Source organism: Xyrauchen texanus, chromosome 16 (genome assembly GCF_025860055.1).
Source record: "Xyrauchen texanus isolate HMW12.3.18 chromosome 16, RBS_HiC_50CHRs, whole genome shotgun sequence".
NCBI classification, from domain to species: Eukaryota; Metazoa; Chordata; class Actinopteri; order Cypriniformes; family Catostomidae; genus Xyrauchen; species Xyrauchen texanus.
The window spans coordinates 25,253,320-25,271,819 of record NC_068291.1 but is presented as its reverse complement, the minus strand read 5'-3'; the positions used below and the strand labels follow the sequence as shown (position 1 = coordinate 25,271,819).

Here is an 18,500-nt window from a genome sequence, read left to right as displayed (position 1 = left end):
CACTGTAAGGCTCCAGGTGGACCCATTACAAAGGTTCCGCCCCCCCAACCAGTGTTTATGCTGTATTAATGGTAAATGCGTTAATCACGATTAAGATCAATTAATGTTAAAGTTTTTAAATGAATCGCACGCGATTAACGTGTTAATTCCGACAGCACTAGTTTGATCGTGTATTCCATGACACCGGGTTGATAGCATTACACACTCGTGACGTCATCATCACGTGATGACGTAAAAGAACTGTTGAATCATTTTTTGAACTGGTTCATTGAAACAAACTGTCCGAAAGAACGTGTTTGCATAAAATAATCTGACTTCCCATAACTAAGAGGCACTAAGTCATCATAAAACATAAAGTGGTACAGCTTAATAGAAAAGACCTATAATAAATATTATGAAATAACCTGTTTAAAAGATAAAAATGAGAAGATTTCCTGATGGGGCACCTTTTTACCCACGTTTCAAATATCTTGGGTATTTTTATTACTTTCGTTGCCGCTTTTCCCCTGAGTCCTGGTTAAATTCTGACAGTAGTGTACTGTGTGGTAAGCTCATGTCTGTGTGGAGAAAATGCTCTCTCCAAGACTAAGACCTTGTCCACACAAATACAGAAAACTGCAAAATCTCAGATTCACCTGTACACATGCATCACGAAAAACAGCATTTTAAAAAGTCTTAACTTTGAAAGGCTTTTCAGCAAAAATGTGTATTTGTGTGGGCGGGGCCAAATTGGAACGACATACATTTTTGAATTTTTTTAAGCAAATGTGGTACTTATAGGATTATAAGATTATGGTTAGAGTGTTTTACTGGGAAAGTATAAACGCTGATTCCCCCACCCCCAACAACCCATTCCTGTATTTGAGCATTTGTGGTTATTATAACAATTTAGAAAAACAAATTCAGAGATAAGGAAATTATATTGTCAGGTATGTTCAGATTAGAAGCTGCTCTATAGTACAATATGTTGCCTTGTCGAACTGAGCTAAAGTCAAAATGCAATTATTTTGGTTTTGTAAAAAATGAGGGCTGCACTCTAAATAAATTCAGTGCTGTGACCGCTTTCACATTTTTTTCCCTCTGTCTCTTCCAAAATTGAATACATGTTGTTTGTTTCATATCTTGTTCTCTTTGTTCTCAGCAGTGAGTGCTTGTCATTTTTCATCTGAATCAGAAGTGAATCAGTTGAGCTCAGTCTCTTCACAGGGGCAACACACTGACTAGTATTCAGCAGGCTACCAGCGGGGGAGAGTTTTACATTAAGCTCTAAACATCACTTTAGAATCCAGCTCCCCTGATTGCGACAAATTCCCTTCTTTTATTTGCATATTTTCTATTCTCCCTAGAAAGTGAAAGAGAGGGAGAGGAAAAGAAAGGTATTTTAAAATGAGCTTCTAATAAATCAGTAAGTCATTTGCTTACAAGTTGATAGATAAATGCCATAACAATTGCTTTATTTACAGTATTCTGGACAAATAGATTATATCTTGAACATTATTATATTTGTATGTACATTTCAACATATCACAGAGGAAAGTCAAAATTAAAAGTCAAATCAGAAATCTTTACAAACCATTGATAGAGGTGTTATTTCAGAGTTTTATCACCATCACAGAAGGCTGTTTTTCTCATTTAAGATCTCACACTTGCAGCAAAAACGTTATATAATGTCCTTCTGTCTCTTTTAAATGGGATCATTGTGCAGCAGAGAAAGTGACAAAAAGAATGAAAAGCCTTTAGGTTTATGAACAATACCACCATATCAGCTTGCACATATTTTTCCCCATTTACTTGTAAACAGTAGTTTAGCATAGATGGATAGATGGATCAATCTGTGTGCTTTTAAACACACTTCTATTGCTCAGCGTCAGAATGCAATACTGTTGGAGAATTGGAGAGTTTAATTTGAGCCATCACAACCTTGGATTTGATTGTTTGGCTCTGGGTTACTTTACTTTGGGACCTTCCCTTTAGGGTGTGTGTGTGTGTCAGTGGGTGGATGACTGAGTATATGAGTGTGTGTGGAAGTGAATGCTCTGTGAATAAAAGGAGGTAATTTAGTTGCCTGCAGCAGTTGTATGCAGTATGACCTAATCAGACTGCCTTTGTTTTTTCTGCTAAACCTGGTGAGTCACCAACCACACACACATACGCACACACAAACATACACAATCAGTAATTGAATGATATTGTCAGTGGAATGTGTACTGTGAGAGAGGGAGAGAGAGATTTGAGTCACCTTCATTAACAACAATGCGAAACCAAGTTGTTTACAACTAAAACAATTAATAGAAATCAATCAAAACATCTCTTATAGTAAAATTTTAAAAGTCAACAACAAATAACACTTTTATTTATGACCCAGATATTCACAAACATTGGTAAGCATCCCACCAACTTGTAATATGCCTGTTCTACTCGAACATCGTGTCTACACTGAACATGTCGAAACTAACATTCTAAAGCATTTATTTGTCTTGTTGACAGGAGTAGCACAAGCATGTGCAGTGCAAAATGGCTGTTTACTGTTGTCATGGTGCTCGCATCTGGTGTAGACAGGGTGTCAGCCTTGATGCCACCAACCCCATAAACATAGACAATGGATTAAATGCACCAATGCTTTGTAAATTGTCAATTTAGCAGTTCCAAACAAGAAATTAAGCAAAAGCCATTGGGTTACCAAATAAAAAAGATTGTCCAATCATACACATTGTACAAAAATGTATTTAATTACAGAACAAAAAGGACAACCCACCCATAAATTAGGATTGAGGTGCAACACATGTCTGTTCGTAACTACAGTATCGCACCATGCACAATCCTGCACTGGAGGTCTGTCCATTTGTCAATCAGATGGCTGTACAATGTCTGCCAGCAGGCTTTTGGGGGAGAGATTAAGTCCAAAAAATTTTATCCATCGGCATTGGTTACTCTTAATACAAATTACATACAGAGCTTTCTTCCCAGCAAACTCGAAATCATCCAGTTTGCGTAGTTTTGAAGGGCAGTATGAGACTCTTCTCCTCCTGCCATTCCCTCACACCAGCAGTTACATCCAGGGATGTATAATTGTAATCACACCATGCTATCCATTCATTTACATATTCTGGGTTGTCAACAAAAAGTAAATCCTTTAAATTCAGCTCTCCACACACCTCATCAACAAGCTGTTTTAGTAGCCAAGTAGACCTCATCCCAGCTCTCTTACCCAAGACTTCTAAGCTAGTGAGGTTGCCTAGTTTAGTACAGCCAGCAACCATGAACACAGATTAGCAGAACATAAGTGTCTTGAAGGTAGAAAATAATTTAGGAACATTGGCTCCTCCAACAACCAAAACCCGGCAGATATATCAGCTGATCTTGACACAAAATATTTTCCAGGTCTCCAGAAGGTTTCCAACTTTCCAAACCATGCAATATGCAGAAAAAAGTAGAAAACATAAAATAAAACTCTCACACCTCAGGTCTCGCCCAACACCACTCTCACCCAAACACTTCCAATATGCAACACACACTCAAAGAGAAAGAGCATTGGAAATGTTAATGCTGGTTCCACCTGCCTGAGCAGAGAGCCACAGCCCCTCACCCAGCATCCATCAGAGGCTCTCAGAAGCAGTTTAGGAGTAGAGAGAGAGAGAGAGAGAGAGAGAGAGAGAAAAGAGCGAGAGAAGAGACATGTGGCCTCAGCTTGGGTGGGTGATTGATCACCTTCATGGAATTACATCATCTCCAATGTGAAGTCAGCCTGAGGATTAATGAGGTCCTCTCTCTCTCTTTCTCTCTGAGGCAGAGCTGTTTCCAGTGATTGAAACAGCTATTGCAGTGTGTGTGTGTTCTCGGGTCAACTGCAGATAGAATGGACTGTGCTGTCATCATCTTCCTTTAATCACATTCGAAGTGCTTACCTGACCGTCACTGTGTGGAGTTAATTTACCTCCTGGCTGTCCATCACAGACTGAGTGTCATTTCAGTCATGACAACTCTCAGGAAGATTTAGCATATTAATATGGGTATGATACTGATAGGATATTGGTCTTGGCGGACTAGATCTGCTCTCTGATGCTGCGGCAGGCACAGACATGCTGCATCAAGAGTGTATAACATGCTGCAGTACAATTAGATACAAATGTTATCCAGTTGTAGCAGATCTAGACATGTGGAGCTGGGACGGTGGAGGTTTACAGAGAAAGCATGCAGCGTGAGAACTTAGTCATATCTGATATCTTTCATCTGCCCTCTAAATAAATCATTTTTATATATGCATTACAGTGTGTCTTCAGTATCACCACCTGATTTTAGGGTTCCCCCTCCTCCAAAATCCCAATTTATCCCCCGATTAGCACTTTGTAAACAATCATAAATTGGTGATATTAGGAGTGACACTTCTATTTTGTATACAAAAACAGAATTAATTCTTTTTAGATTCACTCCTGTAAATAAATGTGGATGTCAATTGAAGTGTGCTCATGATGACAGTCTTTCGGAAAGCTATGCACTATGTTTCAGTACTGTTAGTATTAATGTCCCAACAAAAGAATGTTTCATATATGAGCTCATTTGCATAGTTGCTTTGTTACCAATTAGCTTTATGCATTAATTTAAATTTGAACAATGATAGCAATTAAGTTTAACAAAAACAGCATAAGAGTTTGAGTCACTGGATGATTTTCTTCAGCTGAAGTCAGAGTGTTGTGTATAACAGAATAAACAAATCTAATTTTATTTGCTTTAGCATGTCATTGGCTATTGAGGCTCTTTGTCATATGTTATGGTGAAAGTGTAAATTTATTTATGGTACTCATGCATATTTTTTGCTATCTGGTATATTGGATTATATGAGGCAGAGATTGTGAATAATGTATGGTTTATAGTGTGTCACAATGAAATAGATAGATGCTTCCTCTGACATCAGACAGAGCAGATTTACATTGGGATGAAAGTGCATAAAAACCATTTCATTTCCTGTGATGTTTTTGGATGGCCATTCCATTCTGATGATATCTGACAGCCTTTCTCTTTTTTTCGCTCTCTGTCATGTAGGTGGTGGGCCCTCCAGCTGCTGGAGCGTTTAGAGAGAGGCCAGCTAAACCTACAGCCTTCCGAAAGTTCTACGAGCGTGGAGACTTTCCCATCGCCCTGGAACATGACTCTAAAGGCAATCGCATTGCTTGGAAGGTATAGAAAAACGTCTACTGCTCTTATAGTGTATACTAAACTTCTACTACCCTAATTTGATATACTAGCCCCTATACTGTATGTCATGTAAATAAACTCTAGTTGGGCACTGGACATTCTTTCAGACAGACATTTCTTGTGCAAGTGGGTGGTTCTTGACTTGAGGAAGCTATGATGTGGACCAAAATAATTAAAATTACTTTTCTTTGTATAGTACCAGTATGCTATTTGGTAAACCACAACTATCATGTGGTACAAATACATTGAGCAACCGCAGTGGGGACAGTACCACTACATTCCTTAAAATGCTCATTGTACCTCTATTGTCTTTACAGTGCATACTATACCTTATAAGGCTCACTGTACCTTAAAGTGCATACTATGTTTTGTTTTCTTGACCAACCACTGAGTGCCACCATGATGATTCTCTTTGTCACTGGACATTTTTCAATGAAGCAATGTAAAAATGACCAATATGAGCAATCAAGTCAGAACAAACATTTTAAATGTTAGTTGGAGTAAAAATTAGTTCAGGCTCAACTTTTGCAGTTCATAGCGGTCATAACTCAAAATAGTTGAAAATAGTAATTAACCTCGGACAGTAGCTTCATGTCATCTACTGTACCTACTCTTCATACTTTTACGGTTAAGGGAAATGTTGAAAGATGCAGTAAGTATCGGAAATATGAAGCCACATGCCTTATTTATTATACAAATTTAATAAGATAAACATCAAAATATCTGTTAAGAACTGAAAACCAGAAAATTAAAACAGGCTTCTAGTATTAATCTTCCGTTTTCAGCAAAAAGGTGGATACCATATATGGCTCACTGTACCTCTACTGTCTTATAGTAAATCATTTGCATGATTTACGACCAGGTCAGGATTTTGGGTTGAATCACTCAAAAGATGGTAACACCTAGCAGAATACAATTTTAATGTAACCTTATGTTTATATTCAGCTAGGACAAGTCGTAAGGTTTAATTTGATACCAAGAAGCGTGTATTTGGTGCACTTAAAAGGTGAATATAGATACTTAGGCTCTTTATTTAAGCCATCAGAGTTTAACTAACACAACTTATAATTTTAACTAGTTTGATCTAACAACAAAAATGCACAAGCATACGGTGATAAAACATATTTCCTTAAAATTAAGCCCTTCTGGGTTTTAAATGGCAGGAAACGTGTGTGTGTGTGTCTTTCAACTTTTCACATTCCTTTCTCATCTAAGGAGGGGGGTGTGGGGCGAGTCACATGAGTGGGGGTTTTATGACCCTTCGCAAGAATGTGTGCATTGCATTCAGAATCAATGAGTCCATGATTCTCCCTCATACTCTACACGATCAACAGCAACACACTCCATGTCCTCGGGTGTGATCTTACACTTTCTCATAGCAATCTTCATTTGATCCTTATAGCGCTTCTTCGGCCCTCCAGCCGAGCGTCGACCATTATGTAGCTGGCCATATAGCACTCTGCGGGGTAGTCGTCATGGAGGCATCCTTATCACGTGGCCCAGCCACTGCAGCTGGCGCTGGGTGATCATGGCCTCAATACTTCTGCAGTTGGTCTTTACAAGTATTTCAGTGTGAGGCATACGCTCACGCCATGTAATTCCTAGAATGCGCTGAAGGCATCTGATATGGAAGCGCTCTAAGGACTTAATGTGATGGCTGTAGGTTACCCAAACTTCATAGCTATAGAGGAGGGTGGTGACAAAGACCGCTTGATATACAATGACCTTTGTAGAGAGATGAAGGTTCTTGTTCTCAAATACTCTGCGCCAAAGTCTACCAAAAGCAGATGAGGCCTGTTTAATCCGGCTCTGGATATCACTGTCGATCCCACTATCCTCTGAGAGAATACTCCCCAGATATTTGAATGATGACACTACTGACAGTTGTTCAACACCAACAGTGAAGGGGGGTAGAGTGGATGGGACACTGGTACTCCATTGGCAAACCACTTCTGTCTTATTGGTGTTGACAGTCAGCCCCATCCTGCTGTACGCTCTCACTGCCACAGCAAGGACAGACTGGAGATCCTCTGGAGAATGGGCCACAAAAGCACAGTCGTCTGCATACTGCAGCTCCAGGACTCGCTCTCTACAGAGTTTAGTGGTTGCGTTGAGCCTCCTAATGTTAAAGAGATTGCCATCTAGTCTAAAGTCCACTGCTGCTCTCAATCTCATTATGGAGAACCTTGGTAACACACATGAGGAAAATGTTAAATAGCACTGGTGCTAGCACACACCCCTGCCTCACTCCTGTGCATATAAAAAAGGCTCCGACTTTTGTCTACTGATGGTCACCCGAGCAGTCATCCCATCGTGGAACTGACGGAGGATGTTAACAAATGTATTTTTGACAGCCAATCTTGTGGAGGACATCCCATAAGAGCTCTCTTTGCACAGTGTCAAAAGCTTGGGAGAGGTCAACAAAGGCCATAAACAGGTCCTGATGTTGCTCCCAGCACTTTTCCTGAAGCTGCCGGACTATGGAGATCATGTACTCCTGTTCCTCCGAAATCCACACTGCGATTCAGGCAGCATTGACTCGGTGATGTTACTGATGAGTCTCTGATGCAACACCCTAGCCAGAACCTTACCAGCAACAGAAAGAAGGGATATACCCCTACTATTGCTGCAAATGGCCTTGTCACCCTTGTTCTTATAAATGACAAAGATGTTTGCATCTCTCCATTGTTGTGGGATGATCTCATCAGTCCAGGCCTTCATAATGTACTGGTAGAGGATGTATAGGCAATTCGTCAAGGATGGTGGAGTCTGCATCAGAGACCTGATTAAGCAGGGTGTCAAAATGTTCAGCCCACCCCAATAGGATACTATCCTTATCCTTCATGAGCTTTAGACCATCAGCTGTCTTCAGGGACATGATGCAGCGATTTTCTTTGGGCCGTATATTGTTTTGACAGCATTATAAAACTTATGCATGTCATTTTTATCAGCAAAGGCCTGGATTTCATGTGCATTTTCAGTCCACCACTTATTCTGGATGGCCCATGTTGTTTTTTGCACTAATCTCCAAGCTTCCTGCCAATACTGCCTGGTGCTGGTGGATGAAGGGTAATCTAAAGTTGCCCGATGTGCTTTATGCATGTCCTTAAGCAAGTTATGGATGGTGTCTAAGTTATCATCAAACCAGTCTTGGTAGTTCCTGCTCTTATGGCCAATGGATTGGGCTGTTTCATTGTAGAGCGCCGAGCTGATATAGGTCCACTGTTGTTCCATGGTGTTTTCTGGGTTCAGACAGGGTTCCAGCTCACTTAGTTTCTCAGCTAAGAGGCGTCGGAACTCACTTCTGGCTTCTTTGCTTCCCAAGCGGTTGCAGTTTAGCTTCTTTTTATTAGGCTTTTGCAGTTGCAGAGGTGGACGCACTTTCATATGGAGCTTGGCCACAATCATACGATGGTCAGTCCAGCACTCTGCACCCCTCATGGCATGGGTGATGTGAACATCCTTGATGTTACTACGCCTCACAATGATGAAGTCAATCATATGCCAATGTTTAGAGTGAGGGTGCATCCATGAAGTCTTATACTTGGCCTTCTGCTGGAAGATGGTGTTGGTTCTGGTAAGGTTATGCTCAGAACAAAGAGTAAGTAGCCTCATGCCATTTGCATTCACCCTACCTATACCATGCCTTGCTAGTACCCCACCCCATATACTGTTGTTCTGTCCCACCCTAGCATTAAATTCCCCAAGCAAGAGGATCTTGTCACTCTTAGTGATCCGGCAAAGAGCTTCTTTGCCAGATATAGTACCACACCTCTACTGTCCTCCCAGTTTGTACTATAACTCTACTGCAATTTCTGTAAATGCTATCCCTATATTGACATTAATGGGCTATAAAGAGCAGTCTTGCCCTCAGATCAAGTATTTTGCATTAAACAGACAGTCTGGTTTTGGTCTGTTGCTCTGTTATCACAGTTATCAGTGAAATATTTATAGAAGCAGCCAACAATTTAAACCAAGCCAGTTGCTTAAGGCCAAGTCTATTCTAAGTTTTTGTATAAAAATGCATTGATTTTACTACATTTTAGCTTTCCATACACACTGAAAAACAGATTTCGAAAACGCTCTTCCAATTGGATAAATAAAAAAATGCCATCTTAGTGTTGTTGTGTGGACAGGACAAACGGAGATATTCGAAAATTATGATGTATTTGTTGTCATGTGACACAGTCATGTGTTCCATTCAACCCAAAACAATCAAGATGGCGACCCATTTTGCTGTGCTGTTGTTGTGCCTGCTATCCACTTTGAAACCATTGTTAAAGATAAATGTTACTTTGTACAACCTTCACATTGCATTCCTTCAAAGGCAACATGAAGTTTACTCAGAATTGCTGTCCGGTGGAGGAACACAAGTACAATTGTGTTTCATGCCGTACATGGAAATGACAATGGGCCATGCTTCTGACATATTTTTCCCTGCATGTGCAATAAGGGTTTTAAATGTTTTCAGATGTTTCAGTGTGGATGAGCAACTGAAATTCTGAAATTTTTTTGAAAATGGAAGTGTGGACTGAGAGCATTTAGAAAATGGAAATGACAATTTCAAATGTATCTAGATTAATGTGGATGTAATCTAAGGTTTATTTGTTTTTTGGTCATGTTGGGAGTGCTTCTAAAACATGAACCATGAAATAAACTATCTGACACCATTCATAGATCAGAATTGAGAGTTTGTTTGTGCATGAGAGTGAGTAAAGATGGGGTCACACTAGCAGACTCTGAACAATTTGATTTGGGTGGGGGGAGTGTCACACTTAGTAACTCGTGTTGCTGATTTTGTGATAGGACCAGCGATAATTTCAAGCAAGCTGGATGCGTTTATTTTCTTCAGTTCTTCAAGCCAGTAACTCAGCAGGGAGTCCCGACAGTCAAGTGATTAATATCTCCCTCTGAGAGACGCTAATGCATGCTCCACTCTGCCTGGCCGGTGATTATGCTAATGAAGCTAACACCTGAAAATCATTGGGAAAATTGGCTTGTAAGATCAATTTTAATCAATCAGAGCAATGCTTACTATCCCCACTGCACTGCAGTTGCTCAATGTTTGTCCCACATGATACAACTCGTAGTTGTGGTTTACCTAATAGCGTACTGGTACGACTTTATTTGTGCCTGCAGGTTAGACATAGTGTTTATTTCATGAAGGTCTAGAGTAGCGCTATCTGTGTTAACCTGCTGTGTGTGAACTAATTCAGTTCATCAGAATTTCTCGCACAAACAGCCCATGACAAACACAACTTACTAGAAACGCACACTCTCTCCCTCTCTTTTTCCCTGTACCTTTCTCTGTCACTCTCTCCCCTCGCTCTCTCCTTTCAAACCTTTTTTTCAGATTCAAGCCTCAGCATGAATTATTAAAAGCAAATTTCGAAATGAATTTGCCTATGCTTTTGAAAAAATAATGTCTCTTTTTCTTTGTGTTGTTATGAAATTGCTGGGAGCAGACAGGAAGTGGTGTATGAAATTGTAGCTGTCATATCTAATGCATCTGTAATGCTTATTGATTTTCCTCTGCATGCCGCTGTTGATTTGATTCTTCTTTTCACACACAATATTTACACCCTTTCACACCGTAAATATAATATGTGTGGGGGGGGGGGGGTGTCAAATCAAGGTCACCTAGAGGTCATCCTCGGGCTGAGAGCCTTTGTGTAAGTATGTGATTGTTTGAGTGAACGTGGTTTTGGTACATGTCAGTAAGTTGTGTGTATGTGTGTGTACATGAAAGACTGGTTGATTACTTGAAGTGTGTCGGCATAGCTGTGTTAGTACAGAGAAACCATTAGGGCAAAAGATCAAGATGAGGTCACAGGATCAATATGGCTGAAAGAGAGGAGAGAAAGAGAGAGAAAAACACTAACCAGTTCACAACACTGCTTTGCACAGGCATTAGAATCAATAAAATCATCAAATCTTCTGAAGAAAAAAAATTAGGTGTGGGAGGCGGCCTCAGGGCAGGGACTTGGTCAGGAGGTCTTGGAGGTGGCCTCAGGGCTGGTATAGAGTTAGGAGGCCTGGGAGGCAGCCACAGGGCCAGGTCTGGGTCAGGAGGTCTGGGAGGTGGCCACAGGGCTAGGACTGAGTCAGGAGGCCTGGGAGGCGGCCACAGGGCCAGGACTGGATCAGGAGGTCTGGGAGGCAGCCTCAGGGCTGGTATAGAGTCAGGAGGTCTGGGAGGCTGCCACAGGGCCATGACTGAGTCAGGAGGCCTGGGAGGTGACCACAGAGCTGGGACTGGGTTAGGAGGCCTGGGAGGCAGCCACAAGACAGGGACTGGTTCAGGCGGCGGAGCCACTGGAGGAGGTGCGGGCAGAGCTGCTGTAAGAGGAGTTACTGGGAGGGTGGCCAAAACTGCTGGAGGAGAAGTCTCTGGAGAAGCAGGCAGAACCGCTGGAGCAGGAGTCTCTGGGGGAGTGGGCAGAACCGCTAGAAGAGGAGTCTCAGGGGGAGCGGGCAGAGCCGTGGAAGACTATGAGGGTTGAGATAGGAGAGGCTCGACGATGGCAGGTGGAGCCAGGAGAGACTTGAGGGGCAGAGCCATGGGAGGCAGAGCTGTGGGAGGCTCGAGGGGCAGAGCCATTGAAGGCAGAGCTGTGGGAGGCTCGAGGGGCGATGCCATGAAATGCGGAGCCGTGGGAGGCTTGGTGAAAGCTGGCAGCGACTGGGGGATGACCTCCGTGGTCGTGAGCACGGGCAGCGACTGGGGAATGACCTCCGTGGTCGTGAGCACGGGCAGCGACTGGGGAATGGCCTCCGTGGTCGTGAGCACGGGCAGCGACTGGGGAATGACCTCCGTGGTCGTGAGCACGGGCAGCGACTGGGGAACGACCTCCATGGTCGTGAGCATGGGCAGAGACTGGGGAGAAGGTGTCCTTTTCCTTCTCCTTTTCCGGACAGCTGGGAGCATAGTTATGGGAGCATAGTTATGGGAGTGGGCGAGGCCACAGGCATTGGCTCTTGGTCACTTGAGGCTACAGGCATGAACACTAGCTTGTTGGCCGTGGCAGGCGTGGGTGCTGGCCCGTTGGCAGTGGCAGGCATGGACGAAGAAGCCGTGGAAGGCATGGACAAAGGATCCATGGAAGGCTTGGAGCAAGGAGCGGTGGATGCAGGTTTTGGCCCAGGGTTCCCACCATAATCCACTGTGAAAGGGTAACTGCAAAATTCCAGAGCCTTCTCAACATATTCACCGATTGACCATTGAAGATCAGCCGGTGGCATCAGTTCCTTCAGTGCATTATTCAGACCAGTCCGGAAGAAAACCACCAGAGAGCGGTCTGGATAGAGTGCTAAATTCGCTAGTTCTAAGAACTCACAAGCGTGATCCTCAACTTGACGGTCCCCTTACTTGTGAAGCAGGATACTGACAGTCTCTAGATCTGTGTTTGGTCAGTTCTTCTGTAATGAATGGTTGCTGAGATGAGACAGGAGACGTAAGATCTATGTGCAGGCTTTAATTAAAATTATGACAGTCAAACAACTAACCTACATGATATTGGCAGGTGGTTTTAATGTTGTGGCTGATCAATAGATATTCCCTTTTGGGGAATGTAATAATAGAACCAAAATGCAAAGTTAATCTCAATTCTATCACAACATAAAAAACAAACCATGAATTGGAAGAGTATCTGTCAGGGATACAAAGCGGCAACTGATCCTCAAGTGAGCAGTCTACAGAAAGACCCCTGCTGAATCCGATATATCGGTCTACCTCTTTAGGAGACACTGCTGATTTTGTTTTGCCAGTGAATTTAGTCATGCTGGTTTAATCGAGAGGATAATGTGGTATAAGACTGACATGATGCAGATATAATTCACACCAAGAGATTGTCAAAGATGGTCATATATTCTGACATTCACATCAAAATATTTTGACATCTGTATTCTCTCCTCCTCTCCTCTCCTCTGCTGAGTGTGGTTATCCCCCTCTCTGTGCAGTAGGGAGCAGCAGTGCATTCTACAGGCGTCATAATGAGTTTCCATCACTCCTCTCCTCCTGTCTCTCTTTCTCTTTTTCTCCTTCAAGGTAAACATGGTCCCATACCTTCAGAAGAAGTTGTTCTCATGCTAGTAGCGGCTGTGTGCGTCCACATCTTTAAACACAAGCATTGAAAGTTTAGATCATATGTGAGCAGGTGTGTGTGTGTGTGTGTGTGTGTGTGTGTGTGTGTGTGTGTGTGTGTGTGTGTGTGTGTGTGCGTGTGAATATATGAGAACAGACCAGGGTTCCCACGGATCCTTAAAAAGTCTTAAAATTATTTTTCCAAAATGTAAGGACATAAAAAGTCTTAAAAATCTTAAATGATACAATGAAAGTCTTAATTATCATTTAAAGATAAAGGAATCCTGATATTACCTAATGATGTCACTTTCCTGTCACTCTGTCAGTCTGGGTTTATGTCTGACAGGACCATGGCATCATCATCCCATGTCTTGTGTTTCTTTGTCTGTCTTTGTGTGAGCCCGTGGTTTCGGTAGTATTCCCTGCCCTGCCCTGCTCTTTGGTCCATCTTGTTTAATGTTGGGAGCTTGGTGTCTGGATTGTGACTTCCTGTCGGGTTCGGTTTATTGACAGTATTGACTTGCGTCAAAATTTTGTCTGTCTCTCGTGAACACGTTGCTTTGCATGCTTAGGTCGCAAGCTGTCTAAGGTCACTTTGGTATAAGGTTTTGGGTGTGTGTGGCCGGACTCTCGCACAGGTGTCCTGTCTTGTTTTTGTTGCCTGTTGAGTGCATCACGTGGCATTTGCCTCGTGATGTATGCTCAGGTCTCGTTTAGTGTGAGAATGTGTTTAATCACTTTGTTTGGCTTTGCTATGCATTCTCTCGTATTGTCTGTCATATTTTTGTCGCTGTATCGCTGTGTGCCTCTGTCTTATGTCATACCCTCCTTGTTTGCCCAATATTAGTTTATTAGTCACACCAGCCCTGTCAACCTGTTGATTTCTCTCCCTATTTTAGTCTCCTCGTGTTTGCTGTCCATGACAAGTTCATCTTGTTTCCCAGTCGGTCTTGTGTGTCTAGTGTGATCCAGTCAGTCTGTCTTGTTTTTACTTCACCCCATCCCTGTCCTGTCCGGTTAGTCCTGGTTCCCCGTTTCCCTCTTCCCCAGCCCTGGATTGTTCAGTTGTTTATGGGTTTTTTTTCCCCTTGTGGGAGCTTTATGTTGGTTTTTGTTTTTATAAATAAATCTTTTTTTTTTACTGTTTTTGGGTACTGCAGCAGAATTTCCTGACAAATGCGATTACCAAACTTAAAAATAATACGATTCAATTAAATAAAATGCATGCGCTGCATCCTTCAAAGTGAAAATGCAGCATTGTTGTAATTTCTCGAAGCTCACAGGGGCTTGTCAGTGTTTCCTGCTGTTGCTGAGCAATTCGCAATCATTAGGCCATTTCATATATTTATGACATATGATCACTAATGATGTTGATGTTGATGAAATATGACAATTAACTTTGAATTGTTTGTATTGTAATACATTATAGATTATTGTAGGAGTGCTCATTTTATTTCCCTTATCTGTTTGAGTGAGCATCTTGATGCAGTGAAGCACAAACATTACAAAATAAGAGTCCCCTGTATATTTCAGCTCTTCAGATCAAATTCCGCACTATGAATCAAATGTTTTTTTTTTATTTTTTTTTTATTTTTTTTATCCCTGGTTATTGGAATATTGATTGCACCATAAACCACATCTGGAATGTAATTCAATTTGGACTCTTGTAGCTTCTCTCTGAAAGAATAAGAACATTTCATATAGGCTTCCAATTTTAAAAACTATTTGCAGAATTGCCTTTCTTTCAACTCATTATCATATCAGTAAAATCCAATATCAGTCAACCTCTAATTTGTATTTATTTGTAAATAAATCAATTTTAATGTGATATGCAGTATATGTGGAAAACGTGTCTTGAGTATTTTAAACTTACCCTGTTTTACTGATAAACAATGTTAAGGCCATGTTGAATGTGTGCCGCTGCATTTTTAAGTAAGAGTCTGTGATACATGATTTATTTTGAGATTGTGTGGGTTTGTTTTGGTATGGGGATACGGTTTTAATTTTATTTGTTCAGGTCTTGAAAAGTCTTAAATTTGATTTTAAAAACTCTGCAGCATACCTGCAGACGCTGCTGTTTAAATGTCAAGGGCAGCATTTGAATGCAGAGGGATGTGAAGTAGAGAACTGATATTTTTAGTTTCTTTCTATGAGCTTAATTCTCTCATGTGCTCTCTCCACAGTTAAAGCTTTGACATGTGCTGTAGACTGATAAGAGAATCTAGGAGGTCCCTCTCTCCTTCTCTCTTTTTTGTTTTCTCTCTCCATGTGGCTCTTGCATGTGGCCCTGTTGTTATCACAACATTGCATCAACAGGCATCCCAACCTGCAAAAAGTCATTTCAGGGAGGTATCCCGGACCCCCCTTATAAGATTTAAAAGCATAATATATAATTTCTTTAGGCTATAGGCCTATGCAATTATTTGTTAATTATGTAGGTTACTTTTAATATAAACTGCTTATACTATTTATGTAAACTGCTTTTATTTATATTCCATTGCAACTTTAAACGGGTCTAAGGAGTTTATTGTTTTCATGTAGCCTAGGTAACTAGCCGGCCTGAATAATATGCACATGAAATGAAACTTGTTTAACTCACCTCAACATGTCTTTTACAATCATTTAACCTGCCATGGGCAATGCTGAAGTCACTGTTACAAACTGTACAGCGTGCAAGACTGTCATTATGTTTCACTCTTATTAGACAGGGGTACACTTTCGTGTAGTCTGGCGTAAAATGTGTCTTATATTTTCACTTTTTGGGGCACTCTCCCTCTGTCATGGCGCTCCTGTGTCTAGATACACTGTCCTGATTAATTAGGTTCGGGAGAAGAGATAAAAGCCCGCCCACACTGACAATTGATTGGTTGACTTACCGAAACAGGCTGCTCTCTGTCTTACATGCACTTCTTGATGCACACACGCACACACACACGCAAGGTCTCTCGCTCTCTCCCTCTCTGCCGTGCGCGCTACATGGTTTGGAGCACAGTCTAACCGTTCTTGTTCGCTCGCTCTTGATTCCGGGAGATTTTAACTAATTTGCGGGCATCAGGGAGCCGCTATCAATACGCGGGAGACTCCCGGAACTTCCGGGAGACTTGGGGTGTCTGCATCAATTTTATGGTGCTGCAAATTGTTTTCCAGGGGTCTCCATCAAGAGGGAGAGAGGTATCTGCTGTTCAAAATACTCGTACTCCAACCATTACCATATTCAAAATCTGAACTTATCAATAAGAATGGCCCATTTGCATGGAGACAGTGTGAAATTGTTTTGGGCCAGCTAAATGATCTTTCACTTGTCCTATCAGTCCAGTGCTGCTTTGTCACTTCATCTTGTGTTTTTTATGCCTTACAGACTTTTTCACACAGAACGTGTTTTTTGCATTTGGCTGTTTTTTCAGCATCTCAAGCAGGAGCGAAGCGCGCTGTGTTTTTCAGATGCTGTGTCAAGAACTTCAACTTTCAAAAACTTTGTCGAGATGCACAAGGATGTGTTTGGTCTTAATGGCCCCTTCATTTATTTAATTTTTTATGTATCGGACATTATTGTCCGATTTAAATAAGATTTGTGAGAATGACTTTGAATAACCTGGAAAGTATCAGTTAAAATTGGTAGAACATGCTATACAAAACTTTTTTCTGACATATGTTGCTTAAAATTGTAATTTATAATATTTGTGGTGAAAATGTTGGTAAAGTAACAACTTTAACTTTTATTAGGTAGAGCTGTGGGAGGCTCCTGACTTCCTGATTTTAACCAATTATGCCAGCAAAAAATTACTTTTATAAGCACAGAAAACTTCAGCTATTCACATGTATCATCTGTCCATCCATTATTCTTGAATCCTTCACCCCCTTCGATTATTCCATGTCCTTTTCCTTTGCTCTATACTCTACGTTGTAATTGTTTTAGTGGTGGCATGGGTGTAAAATAAAATAAGCATTTCATGGAAAATATCAATGTAAACTTGATTCCTGCTGACACACTCCCGACTGGAAGGGGTGGGTAGAATGTGATCTCATCCATTCATCCTCTGATTGAATTATGCTAGGAGGAGGGGGCAGGGTAGACCTCTGTGTGCGAGTGTGTTTAAGTGTCTGTAGCACTGCAGACACAGTGCTGAGGTGTGGTGTTTTTATTTCCCCTCTATTTTATCTCCATCTGTGCATTAGCATTTTAATGGGCGGTAACTTATGTGAACACAGACCCTCTCCTGACAGCTTTATGACCCGTCCAAGGAGAGCGCATTACTCTCAGGAGTTAATCCCACAGTCCACTTTGGAATCAGAGAGCAGCCTCATTATAGACTCCTGTTTAAATACAGAGAAAAGAGAAGACCTGCTCCCTCTGTATGCTTGCAATATCTTTTTAAAAACACCCTGTCACTGGTAGCTGCCAGCAGGTACTTTTTTATATTTTTATTTAAATTCTGAGCTGGAGAGAGAACAGGCAGTCCAATAACATCCTCTCATTCTTCAAATGGAGGTAATTGATACTGTATGGATCAAGGTTGAAGCATTTGCTGTTTCCAGATCTTTTACTCAAAGCCTAGGGTGCTTTGGCCTGGTTTAGCACAGTCACTCATGGCTATTTATATATATCTGATGCGTTACACCAGTAGTGTGCATATATATGCACACTACTGGTATAACGCGTCAGAGTCAGACACTGAGTTAAGATCCATGTGCAGAGTTTATTAGAAGAGTAATCAAACCGGGTAAGCAAATCCACATGAAGCGATAAATCTAATACGAGAGGCAAAGGGGTAAATCCAGGGAACAGGCTAGGTCATAAGCAGGTAGGCAAACAATGTAGATAAATGCTCAGAAATGCAAGACAACGGGGTGAATTGGCAAGACTTCACAATGAAGTGAAGCCTGGGCAGTGAATATATACACAGGGAGCTGATGAGTGAATGGAAACCAGGTGTGTGAGTGAATGGCAGGAGGAAATTGATTCTGGGAAATGTAGTCTGGGAAGGGGTTGATACTTGGGGGAAAGGGATCTCAAGTGGATAGAACTGGAGGATGTGACAACCAGTCAAAAGTTTGAAACACTTGACTGAAATGTTTCTCATGTTCTTAAAAATCTTTTGATCTGAAGGCGTATGCTTAAATGTTTGAAATTAGTTTTGTTTCATTAGAAAAACAATTTTATTAAAAAAAATAATAATAATTTAAATTGATGACTGTTTAAAAAGCATTCCAGGGTGATACCTCA

The 18,500-nt window shown here is 41.4% G+C and overlaps 1 protein-coding gene across 1 annotated transcript in view; it reads left to right on the top strand.

The window, feature by feature from the left end:
* pacrg (PARK2 co-regulated) overlaps positions 1-18,500 on the top strand; it is a 166,735-nt gene that overhangs the window by 25,366 nt on the left and 122,869 nt on the right. The window contains exon 2 of the mRNA XM_052145400.1: positions 5,041-5,175. Within this exon, the coding sequence (XP_052001360.1) occupies positions 5,041-5,175 (135 nt within the window). The remainder of the gene's footprint in view (positions 1-5,040; positions 5,176-18,500) is intronic.